Raw genomic sequence first — 11,839 nt, 5'->3', positions numbered from 1 at the left:
ATTGCCAAACTTAACTCATAGAATCGACATATGATCAAAGGATCATGAGTTCGAATATTTCCAATCCACTCTAAAAGAAATGATGCATCAATGTTCTATTGATATGTTTAAAAAACATCTATGGGAGGATCCAATTGAAAATTTCTAAGAATAAAATAAAAAGTATTGAAATATTAAGAACAATATTCAAATTACCAAAAAGCCCCGAGACAATTGTTGTTAATTAAGGTGAAATTAACTCTCTCTTTTTGTGCGTGTGTGTTTTTTTTTAATTAGAAAAAAGTGCGATTGTTTTTAAAATACTTCCAAAATTGTGGTATTGCCATTTGCCTGTTTGCGTCTCTTGGCGAGCCCATCCCTCTATAAATTCTCCTCTCTGTTCTTCATTTCTCTGCATATTCCAACGTCGGCGAGAGCAGAGACCCCAACAAATCATTTCTTCCATACTCCATTGATTTGTGTGTTCCTGTTCTTCTTCGCTATCAAGATGTCTCTGCTCTCAGATCTCGTCAACCTCGACCTCTCGGATTCCACTGAGAAGATCATTGCAGAGTACATATGGTCAGTTTTCCAGTTTCTTTTCCCTCTACCTGTCTGTGTTTCTCTTGGAGTTCCTTTTGAAGTTTGAACGATTTTTGTTGTTGTTGTGATTTGGTGGAGGAAGTTGGAGATGCTGCCTTCTTGTGAGTGGTGGTTTTCGTGTTTTTGATATGTTCTCTGCTCTTATGTGATGTTTGTTTCCCGAGAAATAATTGGAGTTTGGGAGGTTGGGTTATTCGAGTTTGGGAAGTTCGATTGCTTGAAATTTTACTTGCGATTTGAGTGTGCTCTATTTATTGCTTGCGAAAATCTCGTTCGTTTTTGTACTTGATCGATAAATTTGTTTTCACTTGGACCTCGAAACATCGAAACCTTCTTATTCAGTATCTGTCGTTCAATAATGTTGAGAAGTTCTGAAATCTTCTTAGTACTGGCTCGGTTTCGCTGATTCTGTAAATCGTTACAGTTCATCATATTTTCTGGGATCTTCTCTAATCTAAATTTCCTTTTCCTTTTTCCTTTTTCCTTTATTTAATTTTTTTGATTGATTATAGCATTTTGTTTTCTTATGTTAATTTGAACAGGATTGGTGGGTCAGGCATGGATGTCAGAAGCAAAGCAAGGGTAAGTTCTTTATGTTGTGAAGGAGAAGCTGCTTTTTAGACATTATTATTATTATTTCTTTTTTAGGTTTTCTTCTTTCTAATCACTAGTTTTCGTGCGATTTTTTCTTCGTTTTTGCATATGAAGACCCTTCCTGGCCCTGTGAGTGATCCTTCAGAGCTTCCGAAGTGGAATTATGATGGATCCAGCACAGGCCAAGCCCCCGGAAAAGACAGTGAAGTGATTCTTTAGTAAGTTTATTGTGTCTTCTGACTGAATATATTTTGACAACTGACTGGATCTTAACATCTTTTCTTCTCCTTGAATGATGGAACTTACACAGTCCACAAGCTATTTTTAGGGACCCATTTAGGAGAGGCAACAACATTCTTGTGAGTTCTAATTTCCAGTGAAATCCATTTGGACAACAAGTTTCTGTCAGCAGTTGTTATGTATTAGATTAAAATGGCTTGATCTTGACAGTGATAATTTTGACTGCTTAGGTTGTATGCGATGCTTACACCCCGGCTGGAGATCCAATCCCGACGAACAAGAGACATGCTGCTGCCAAGATCTTCAGCCATCCTGATGTAGTTGCTGAAGAACCATGGTGATTATCAAATTTGTCAATCTTGTTTTTCTGTTTGTGAGATGAAAACTATGAAATGATGAGAATGTTATCAACAAATGCCATATATCAAAAGTGACTTTGCACAAAAAGAAACATTAGAGTCCATGTTGGTATTTCATAGGCATAGATCTACAGTTTACTTGAGACTTTGTCGTTGACTTGGCTCATTTGTTTTGGAAATACAGGTATGGTATTGAGCAGGAGTACACCTTGTTGCAGAAGGACGTAAATTGGCCGATTGGGTGGCCGCTCGGTGGTTTCCCTGGGCCACAGGTAACTGAAACTTCTTAATTGATCAGTTCAATAGAATCAGTGAGATAGATTACATATGTTTCTCCTTGACTGAAGCTTCAAATAGTACATGATTCTGTATTTCGTTTGTCGATAGGGACCATACTACTGCGGTGTTGGTGCTGACAAAGCCTTTGGCCGTGACATCGTCGATGCTCATTACAAAGCCTGTTTATATGCTGGTGTTAACATCAGTGGTATCAATGGAGAAGTGATGCCGGGGCAGGTAAAGCTTTTTCCTTTTTCCTGGTTCTGAAATGTGTTATATTACAACTTATGTGCTTCTTTTGCACAAATATAGTGGGAATTTCAAGTTGGTCCTTCAGTTGGTATATCTGCTGGGGATGAATTGTGGGTTGCTCGTTACATCTTGGAGGTAACTTAAATTGTACAAGATTGATTCAAATATCTGTTTTCTTTAGTATTCCGTGGTTTTTACGGTTTTTCGATTTTGTATAAACAGAGGATCACAGAAATTGCAGGGGTGGTCCTTTCTTTTGATCCAAAACCAATCCAGGTAAACACTCTTGTTTATCATCTTTTCTTTTGAAGAGATTGCTTTTGTTATCATCTTTTCTCATTCTGTTCTTCGTCCTCTCTCAATAACACCAGGGAGACTGGAATGGAGCTGGTGCTCACACAAACTACAGGTAATGAAGCATCATCTGTCTATTATGTTAACAGTAACCTGCAGTCCGTCGGGCATTGAACTGACACGGTCGCAATAATTTTATCAGTACGAAGTCGATGAGGAACGAGGGAGGTTACGAGGTGATCAAAAAAGCAATTGAGAAGTTGCAACTCAGGCACAAAGAGCACATTGCTGCATATGGAGAAGGCAACGAGCGTCGTCTCACCGGGCGCCATGAAACAGCCGATATCAACACCTTCTCATGGGTAAACCTATTGTTTTTTCCACATCTTGTCATGATCATTTGGAGGTCAAACTATTGATCCGTTTGTATTTAAAACAAAAAACATGACAGGGTGTTGCGAATCGCGGTGCATCTGTTCGAGTAGGACGAGACACCGAGAAAGCAGGAAAGGGATATTTCGAGGACCGGAGACCTGCATCGAACATGGATCCGTACATCGTAACTTCCATGGTTGCTGAAACCACCATCTTGTGGAAGCCATGAGAGGTGGAAGATCAGTGGTTGCAGCAATACTACAATTTAAAAGGGGAAGTGGTGGGTGTTTCATTTGAATCTACAGCTGATTCTTAATCCTTTTTACATTATTGTGTTATTTAATCTTCCATTCGAGAGTTCCCATTGCTCCATTTTCTGTATTGAATCAATAAAAGAATAGATGGTTTCTATTTCAATCTGATTTCAGGTGGTGTAATTAATAATCAAAGTCAAATTCTAATTATAAGAATTGATGTGTGTTTGACGAGTGGTTGAAAATCAATGTAAAACCGACGTTCAAAGTTCAACTGAAATTCGGTCAACTTTACAACAATCGACAAAATTGACCCAACCAACTACCAAATTGGACTAAAGTTTAGTTTTCTAAAATTTGGCATCATTTTTATGGAGTTAATATTGTATCGGGTTAAACATAAATAAGGCATAACTTCACGAAGAAGAGAAAACAAGCACTTTCCAACAACTTTGTTCTTCAAACTATTTGAAAATCGCATATCATCGTCTTAAAACTAAAACTTAAACCTAGCTACTAGTAACATGGCCAAGACGTTGATATTTCGATGCTTCTTCACATATTTTGTTTATGAATTTCAAAATAGATATTTTTTGTTTGAGAATGTGATGGGTAGTTAGTTGTTAAATGAATTTCTGGCCTTCGCTAATTATATTAATTTTTATATTACTTTTTGGTGATTGGGTCACGTGGGGTGGCATCTTCTTTTTCTTCTCCTCTTCCAACGAACTTGGGCCACCGTCCCTCTATGTAGCCGAAATCTAAAACTAAGGAGCTTCTTCTACGTTTAAGATTTAGAACGAGCTTCATTTTTTGGAGTGAGCTTTATCACTTAGACCAATTCAAAGGTACCACTTAAATTTGGTATATCTTTTGTTTCATACACTTTTTTGGGTATCTTTTTTTAGGCTAAATTATAAAAAATATCCTTTTAACTTTGTGTTCTTTTTCAATTGTGAGTCTATCATTGTTTGTACCCGTAAATTCTTTTTATCGTCATTAAAAGTTAAATTTGTTGTAGTACCAACTCTTTCATTTAAAATATTAATGGATATTTACTAAAGAAGTATTTTTTGAAACATTTATGAAATCTCGACGATAGTATTGTAGTTTTTAAAAGGATATAGACATTTTATAAATAAATGGTAAAATTAAGGGGTATTTTTGTAATTTAACATTTTTTACACTTTTTTTCTTAAATGAAAATAGTTTCTTTTAAGTGCTTAAACTATAAAAGTGTCAATCACAAATACGTGCGGGCTCTAGTAATGGCCTTATTTTTCAAAAGTCATCCAAAACGCAATCTTATTTTTATTTTTTGATGTCTTAACCACTTCAGCTATGCTCGGTTTGGCCAAAACGCAATCTTATAAATGTTGTGGTTCATTTTTGTTTGATGGTCCCAAGCGTAAAGTATTTCTGCCACACATAACAAAAGGCAATTATGACTATGTGAAGGACCAACTTATATATGCAATGGTTATATTCGCAAACATATATTTATATTTTTTGATAATGCAATATAATGTAACTTCAGATTATTAATAAGGTAAATTTGGATTAATGAATTTTAAACCCCAATTACGATCAATTACAATTACCATTACAATCCATTATCATAAATGACCCATGTATTACAAAAATTTACAGATTTATTGTAATTTGAAAAAAAATTACCAATCTATTCTTTTTTGAAGGCACTATATTTTACGTTTTCTTTTAATTTCGCTATTAATATCAATTCAACTATGATTTTCGCGTTATCCAAATATGAAAAAGAAAAAAAAATAACAGTAACGCTATTTATTATAATTTTTTCGATTAATTTTGTAAGTATTTTGATATTCTTATGACTTTTTTCTGTAAATATTTTCTAAAACTAAATTAGTTATTTTTAAATTCCATCAATTAATTAAGTAAATAATTTAATTAATTACTTGCGATGAAATTCATAAATGTATAAATCTAAGGTCCACTAACATCTTAGAATCTTTTTAGTACAAGTAAAATATATAAAAAAAATAGTACATTGAAAATTTAAATTTGAAATATCTAAATTAAGTGGGAATAAAATGAATAAAGATTCATGAATCAACTAATGGCTATGATCCATTATTTATATGACAAAAATGATAGAAATATAGAAGGAAAAAAAAAACCTAGGCCCAACTGTAGGCATGCGGCCCATAATATACTTTTTAGTTTGCAAAAGTGGCCCATACTAGTTCATTGGGCCAACCAAATATGTCTAAAACTGTAAATTGATTTCTTTTTAATCCAATTTTAACTTATAAAAAGAGATTACTAATGATTGAAATTATATTTAGGTTGATTTATTTTGAAATTTCTTAAAAGATAACATATTACAAGTATTATAGGGAGATTGTGATAGGAAAACACAAGAGGATGATTTTAAAAAATCTTCACAAAGTAAAAAATAATAAGTTGTAAAGAGTAATCGAAGAGATGTATTATTTAAGTGAATAATATGTGGCGCTAAATTTAGCAATTGGAGCAATTATGAGGTATTTATATTGAAACATGACTTAGTTCGAAGAGCCAACGTGGGTATTGTTGAATGATAAATGACGTATACTCATTTTCTTAAAGTCAGATATTCAAATATCAATACTATCGTATTTGTTGGACTAAAAAAAAACCTTAATTCGAAAAAAACAAAGTGCATATAAGAAGCTGAGAGGTACAAATTAAAGCTTTTATGCATGTGTACTTAAAAAAACACTATGATGGATAATCTAATTTAGATTCTTAAACTTATAATTTCTCAACCAATTTCAATTTCAATAATTAGTTCATTAAAAAAAGATAAACAAAATAAATAAGTTTGAAAATAATATCAATAACTAACCTATTTATTTATTATTTCCAACAATACGAATCTCCAATCTATCTAAGTAGTTAGACTATACTCATACTAACACAACTCCAATCTCAACTTTAATTATTTTCTCTTATAGATATTACAAATTATTCGTAATTGATAGGAATAACACGTCTCAAACTCCACCACGTCTTATTTACATCCTTATTCACATCGTACCTTACTATTTTTTCCAATATATAAACTAGATACCAACATAACACATAACCTAGATTGCCACATGTTATGTAACTTACCTTAATCCCCACAAAACTGACTATATTTCAAGGCAAACACAAAACCGAAAAATCAAACAGAAAACATATCATATCCCATAAAACAACTGAAGGAGAAAAAAAAAAAAGCGATGAATTAAAAAAAAAATTAATATGAAAAAGCAATAAAGAAGTGGAGAGAAATAACAGATCATGGAAGATTTTTCAAAATATATATAAAATGGAACTCATGCAAGAAAGAGCGAGGGAAGAAAGGGTTTTCGTCGTCCGTTATCGACTGAGCAGCACCATTATCACCACCAAGTTCGACAAGGAAGAAGCAAAGAAACCCACACGTTTTCTTCAATTTCAATTCATCTCAAGGTAATTGCCCTAATAACCCTAACTCATTCTCTTTCCCATCTCTGTTCTTCCCATATCTCGAACAGTTAATAGATCTTAAAGAGCTAGGACTCGAATTCGTTCAAGGGTTTGTGAAATCTTCAATTTTCCGGGGAAATGTCATTGACCCAGAAGCAATTCTCCCCCTGACATCGATTGGAGTCCCTGGACGCTGATTACTGAAGTGTTTCTTATCTAATTCTCATGGCGTTTTCTGTTTAGAGGTTTATTTTGTATCTAGATGTCAGTATTGTTATTTTTTGTTTTTTGCTTTGATTGAGTGTAGGGACTAGCGAAGTGAACGTGAGTTGGGGAGTTTCTACGAGTGCTGCGGTTGGATGGCGGAAGGCTGTGGCGCGGTTGCCGCAGATTTTATTAGTTATTAGGGGAAGTCCAGCGGCGGGCTAGGAATGTTTTATCATGGCACACCAGTCGTCACGACTTCATCGTCTTCTCACTCTCTTGGATAGTATCCTTATTCTTGCTGATGATATTGTAATAAAGGCATGTTCTTAATTATTACACCTGCACTAAATTTCACCTTTGAGTTGGGTTTTCTTAACGGAATCCTAATAGCTGGTTCAACTCAAGCAACGAGATTTACTGCAGCTCGTCAGTTGGGGGAGATTGCAAAATCCCATCCTAAGGACTTGGCGTCTCTTTTGAAAAAGGTTATACTTTTCTGAGGTTTCATTTCATCTATTAGTACTACTATTATTATTTATTCTGGTTTGCATGCCTCCTTTTTATGCTGAATCAATCTTTTAACTGTAAGTTTATATGAGCAGGTATCTCACTATTTACGTAGCAAGAATTGGGATACACGGGTTGCGGCTGCACATGCGATTGGGGCTATTGTGCAGACTGTTAAGCACACGTCTGTATCTGAGCTCATTGATTGTGTTGGATTAAAGATTTCTGAGGCTGGCTTGTCTGGTACTATCCAGGATGTCCTGGCAATGCCTGATTTTCAGTCTGCATTCAAAAGGTCTGTCTTTGTTTTTAGAGTTTCTACTTCATGCAAATGTACCATGCGAGTAGTTTACTGACTGATGCTGCATTTTCTCTATAATAGTTTTGATATCAGTAATGTGCTTGATTTTGGCGCTTTGTTGGCATCCGGGGGTCAGGTAATCCATCTATTTTAGAATGTTATTTTACTCTACATATGCTCTGGTAAAAACTCATGACCATAGACCTTTGTGCAGGTATATATATTTCTGTTCATTACTTGATAGTTTTCAGGGGTCTCTGTTATTATCTTATATATTTTAATACATTGAGTTGCTAATTCTTGTGGTCCTTGTTGTAGTATGATTTTTTGATATCACTCATGACCATATGATTTTTTTTCCAATTTATATAAATATTAGTGAATATGGATGAAATTCAATAAGTGGGCCTAAATATTTCCATTACATGTTCCCATTATTCGGAAAGACCTAAGTTTACCAAATGATTTTAGATGTTGAAAGTTTAGAATTTAGGTTTCTAAAGATCTGTTGTAATGAAGCAGGAAAGACTCATGAGTTTGATGGATCTATGGACTGATTTAAAAATATACCTTGCAGGAGTTCGATGTCACCAGTGAAAGCATCAAGAACCCGAAGGAGCGATTGGCTCGCCAAAAACAAAATCTTCGTCGTCGTTTAGGTTAGCATACATACACACGCACATATATTTGAAATGATATATTATATGGAAGTAAGCATTGTATTAAGTCTGTATTATAATATAGTTAGTGGATCTATGTCATTTATTTACTATATTACCAGACTATTGCAGGTAGTTGTTATTCTAAGTTTCTAACTACTAGTCCTTAGAAAGAATGGGGTTTTCATATTAGTGCCATGTATCGATCCATGAATTGAAAATAAGAGACTAGGCAAGTTGGGACGTTTTTTGAAGATTTTTTAAGAATAGCTAGAGGATGAGATTTGTCTTTTGAAGGCTTTGGTTAGTTTCAGGGGTAGCGTTTTTTTTTTTGTTTGATGAGAAGCAACACTTTCATTGAGAATATGAAAAAAGATACAAAAAGTACAAAAAAAAAGGGGCTACAAAACGGGCCAAAAAAAAAACAGCCTTGAGAGATGAAATCCTCTAACGAAAAGGACTCCAATTCAAAAGAATGAGACCTAACGAATAATTACAAAAGGCTTTAGAAATCGAGCCCCATAACGATGTATTATATCTAATGAGTTCCCAGACATAATCCACAGACTTCTCTACCCCACTAAACACTCTATGATTCCTTTCCAGCCAAAGACCCTATAAAGAACCCAGAAAACAGACATGCCACAAAAAGCGTCCCCTATCACGAAAGGGAGGGTATAACAACACCTCCTCAAACATTCCCCTACACTCCCTAGCACGAACCTAAGACATCCCAAAACACGTAAAGAATCGATGCTATAAGTCCTGCGCAAACTAACAATTCCACAACAAATACTCAAGGTCTTCCGAGGTGTTCCTGCAAAGAACACACCACTGCAAGCCCAAGCAAAAGGAAGAAATTCTTTGGATTGGATCCAAGGTATTGATTTTCCCGAGTAAGACTTGCCACCCAAAGAACTTGGCATTCTTTAGAATTTTAATCTTCCAATGAGAAGTAAACCAAGGGGTTGAAGGGGGAGTAGAAGACGGGGAGTTCAATATATGGAAATAGGAACTACAAGAGAAACCCTTTGAAGGGTTGGGGTTCCACACCCTCATGTCTTCCCTACCAAGAGAGAGATGCACATCTTCCCTCCCAAGAGAGAGATGCACCTCAGACGACAAATCAAGTAAAACAGACACCTCTAAAGATTCTCGATCCATCAAAGAACGAGAAAGGCCCAAAGAAACAGAAGGATTTGCCTCCCTAGGGTTCAGAAACTCGGCCATCGAAAGAAGCCTCTTTTCAGAAAGATGGTAAAGACGAGGGAATGCAATGCACATGGGTTTATTTCCTACCCAAGTATCCTCCCAGAAATAGGTGTTGCGACCCTCCCCCACCACAGAGCGTAACGAATGAGAGAAAGAGGGAAAACACAAAGCGATAGCCTTCTAGGGATTATTATTGCTCACCTTAGACCCACCAGCTGGGATCCAATCAAACGGATGCAGACTATACTTACTCCTGATAATCCTACGCCACAATGCACTATTTTTGTGGAGGGAGCGCCACAACCATTTATCCAAGAAAACCTCATTCCTAGACCTCAAGTTTCTGATCCCCAAACCCCCCACTTCCAAAGGCTTAGTAACCTCTTTCCAACTAACGAGATGAGCTCCACCCCCCTCCTCCACACCTTCTCAAAGAAAATCCCTCATAATCTTTTCTAGACCTTCACTAATACCCACTGGGCTAGCGTTTCATTCCTCTGTCGAGAACAATCTACAACATGAACGATCATGGGTGACTCATTGGTCCAAAGGGGCTAGGGTTAATTAAGAGGGAATGAGTTCAAACCCCATGATGGCCACCTACCTTAGGAATTAGTAATTCCTATGTGTTTTCCGGCACCAAATGTTGTAGGGTCAGACGGTGCCCCGTGAGATTAGTCGAGGTGCGGGTAAGCTGGTCCTGACACTCGCGGATATCAAAAAAGGAAAAAAATATCTACAACATGTAGTATGACATGATTTTGTAACTTGTTGGATCATCTTGTTGGTCATACATTACTGTGGAATAGTTTGAATAGAAGTTGGTTAAAATCGATTCTTTTTGGGGAAAGATTTTTTTTGCGTTTTCTTTTTGAGTCTTATTTATTTGTCATGATCCTTTCATTTCTTTATAGTTGTAAAGTTTTATTTTCTTACTATATATCTTTGGATTCCTTGAACTCCTTAACTCCAAGAAAAGTTATTGCTTGCATTACTTGGGAGCGTGTAAAATAAGTGGTATTTATGAGGTGTTCTTGCGTTGGCATAAAAACTATAGAGGCTTCGATTAGCTTTGCAACTTAGCTATTTATGCATTTTCCTTCACTTTGCTTATTTTCTTAATTAAAAGTTTGTTGGGGCTGGGTGCGGGGGAGGTAATTTTGCATGTGTTAACTTTTTCTTGCTTGGTTTTCCAACCTTCCCCAAATAAAATAGCTTTCACTCGAGGAAATGAATAAAAGACTCTGAACCCCTTTAAGAAGAGTACCTTAGCTTCAGTCAGTTATGAATCATAGCATTCCCTTGGGAAATGCACAAAAGGACCAACATCTATTAGATAGTACAACCATGCACAAGAGCTACCCCCTTCTTTTTGCACTACATTCCAGAAAATCTGATTTTGTTAAGAATTTCTGGTCTTTGGAAACTCACTCTTGGGATATCCACTTTCGGAGAAATCTAAAGGATGCAGAAATAATAGAGCTGGCAGCACTTGTCCATAATTTATCCTCCCTATCGGCCCTCTTTAAATAGGGATACCTACATATGGAGCTTGGAATCCCATGGTTCCTTTACCACAAGCTCACTTATCTAAGACTTTCACAGCCCCATCTCACCTACTGCGCTAACAGATTTGTACCACGCCATTTGGAAGGATACATAAAGATCAAATTCTTCTTGTGGGAAACTAGCCTTCACACTTTGAATACGCATGACAAGCTCCAGAGAAGATCGTCATTCATGACCTTGTTGCGGCACTGGTGTCCTCTTTGTAAAGTGTATAGTGAATCCATAGGGCATGTTTTCATCACCTGCCCCTTCACCGCAGGTCTATTGAACAAAATTTTACCCCTCTTTGGTTGGTCGGTTGCCTTTTCCACAAACATGCCGCTCCTACTTGCCACCACTCTCCTTGGTCATCATTTCAATCATGAGAAAAGATGTCAATAGCTCCATTTCATCCGTGCTTTACTTTGTACTACTTGGACCGAATGCAACCTGCAGATCTTCCAAGCTAAGGAGCGCACTCTACATGCCATCTTTGAATCCATAGTTTTTGGTCATTACTTGGTGTAAATGCTCTCCCATATTTTATTCCTATAGTTTTTGCATATTTGTTATCTAATTGGAGAGTTTTTTTGTGACCCTATGATAGGGTTCTCTCCACCCCTTTTTTAATCTCCTCCCCATTTCATTCTATCAATGAAATCATTTCCTTTAAAAAAAAAAAAAAAGAAAAACAACTGC

General features: G+C 36.1%; 2 protein-coding genes across 3 annotated transcripts in view; both read left to right on the top strand.

Annotated features, from left to right (window-relative positions):
- Positions 1 to 338: 338 nt before the first annotated feature.
- On the top strand, positions 339 to 3,392 carry LOC111013279 (glutamine synthetase nodule isozyme). The gene is made up of 12 exons (XM_022287708.2): positions 339 to 561; positions 1,125 to 1,164; positions 1,291 to 1,394; positions 1,487 to 1,535; positions 1,647 to 1,753; positions 1,960 to 2,047; positions 2,163 to 2,291; positions 2,367 to 2,441; positions 2,529 to 2,582; positions 2,678 to 2,715; positions 2,803 to 2,962; positions 3,052 to 3,392. Exons 1-12 carry the CDS (start codon positions 488 to 490, stop codon positions 3,202 to 3,204), a joined length of 1,071 nt encoding a protein of 356 aa, XP_022143400.1. The 5' UTR covers positions 339 to 487; the 3' UTR covers positions 3,205 to 3,392.
- A 3,157-nt stretch (positions 3,393 to 6,549) lies between these two features.
- Positions 6,550 to 11,839, top strand: part of RGD3 (ROOT GROWTH DEFECTIVE 3) — a 42,551-nt gene continuing 37,261 nt past the window's right edge. For both annotated transcript variants that reach the window (XR_015793248.1, XM_022287682.2), the window contains exons 1-6: positions 6,550 to 6,709; positions 7,014 to 7,196; positions 7,304 to 7,398; positions 7,516 to 7,715; positions 7,803 to 7,857; positions 8,299 to 8,380. Coding sequence is in view for 1 of the 2 variants with exons in the window: in XM_022287682.2 (XP_022143374.1) it covers positions 7,148 to 7,196; positions 7,304 to 7,398; positions 7,516 to 7,715; positions 7,803 to 7,857; positions 8,299 to 8,380 (481 nt within the window). In the remaining variant the exon portion in view is untranslated. The remainder of the gene's footprint in view (positions 6,710 to 7,013; positions 7,197 to 7,303; positions 7,399 to 7,515; positions 7,716 to 7,802; positions 7,858 to 8,298; positions 8,381 to 11,839) is intronic.

This window comes from Momordica charantia (assembly GCF_013281855.1).
Source record: "Momordica charantia cultivar OHB3-1 chromosome 8 unlocalized genomic scaffold, Mcharantia_2.0 BLBB01000008.1, whole genome shotgun sequence".
Classification (NCBI taxonomy): Eukaryota; Viridiplantae; Streptophyta; class Magnoliopsida; order Cucurbitales; family Cucurbitaceae; genus Momordica; species Momordica charantia.
This window is presented reverse-complemented; position numbering and strand designations above follow the sequence as displayed.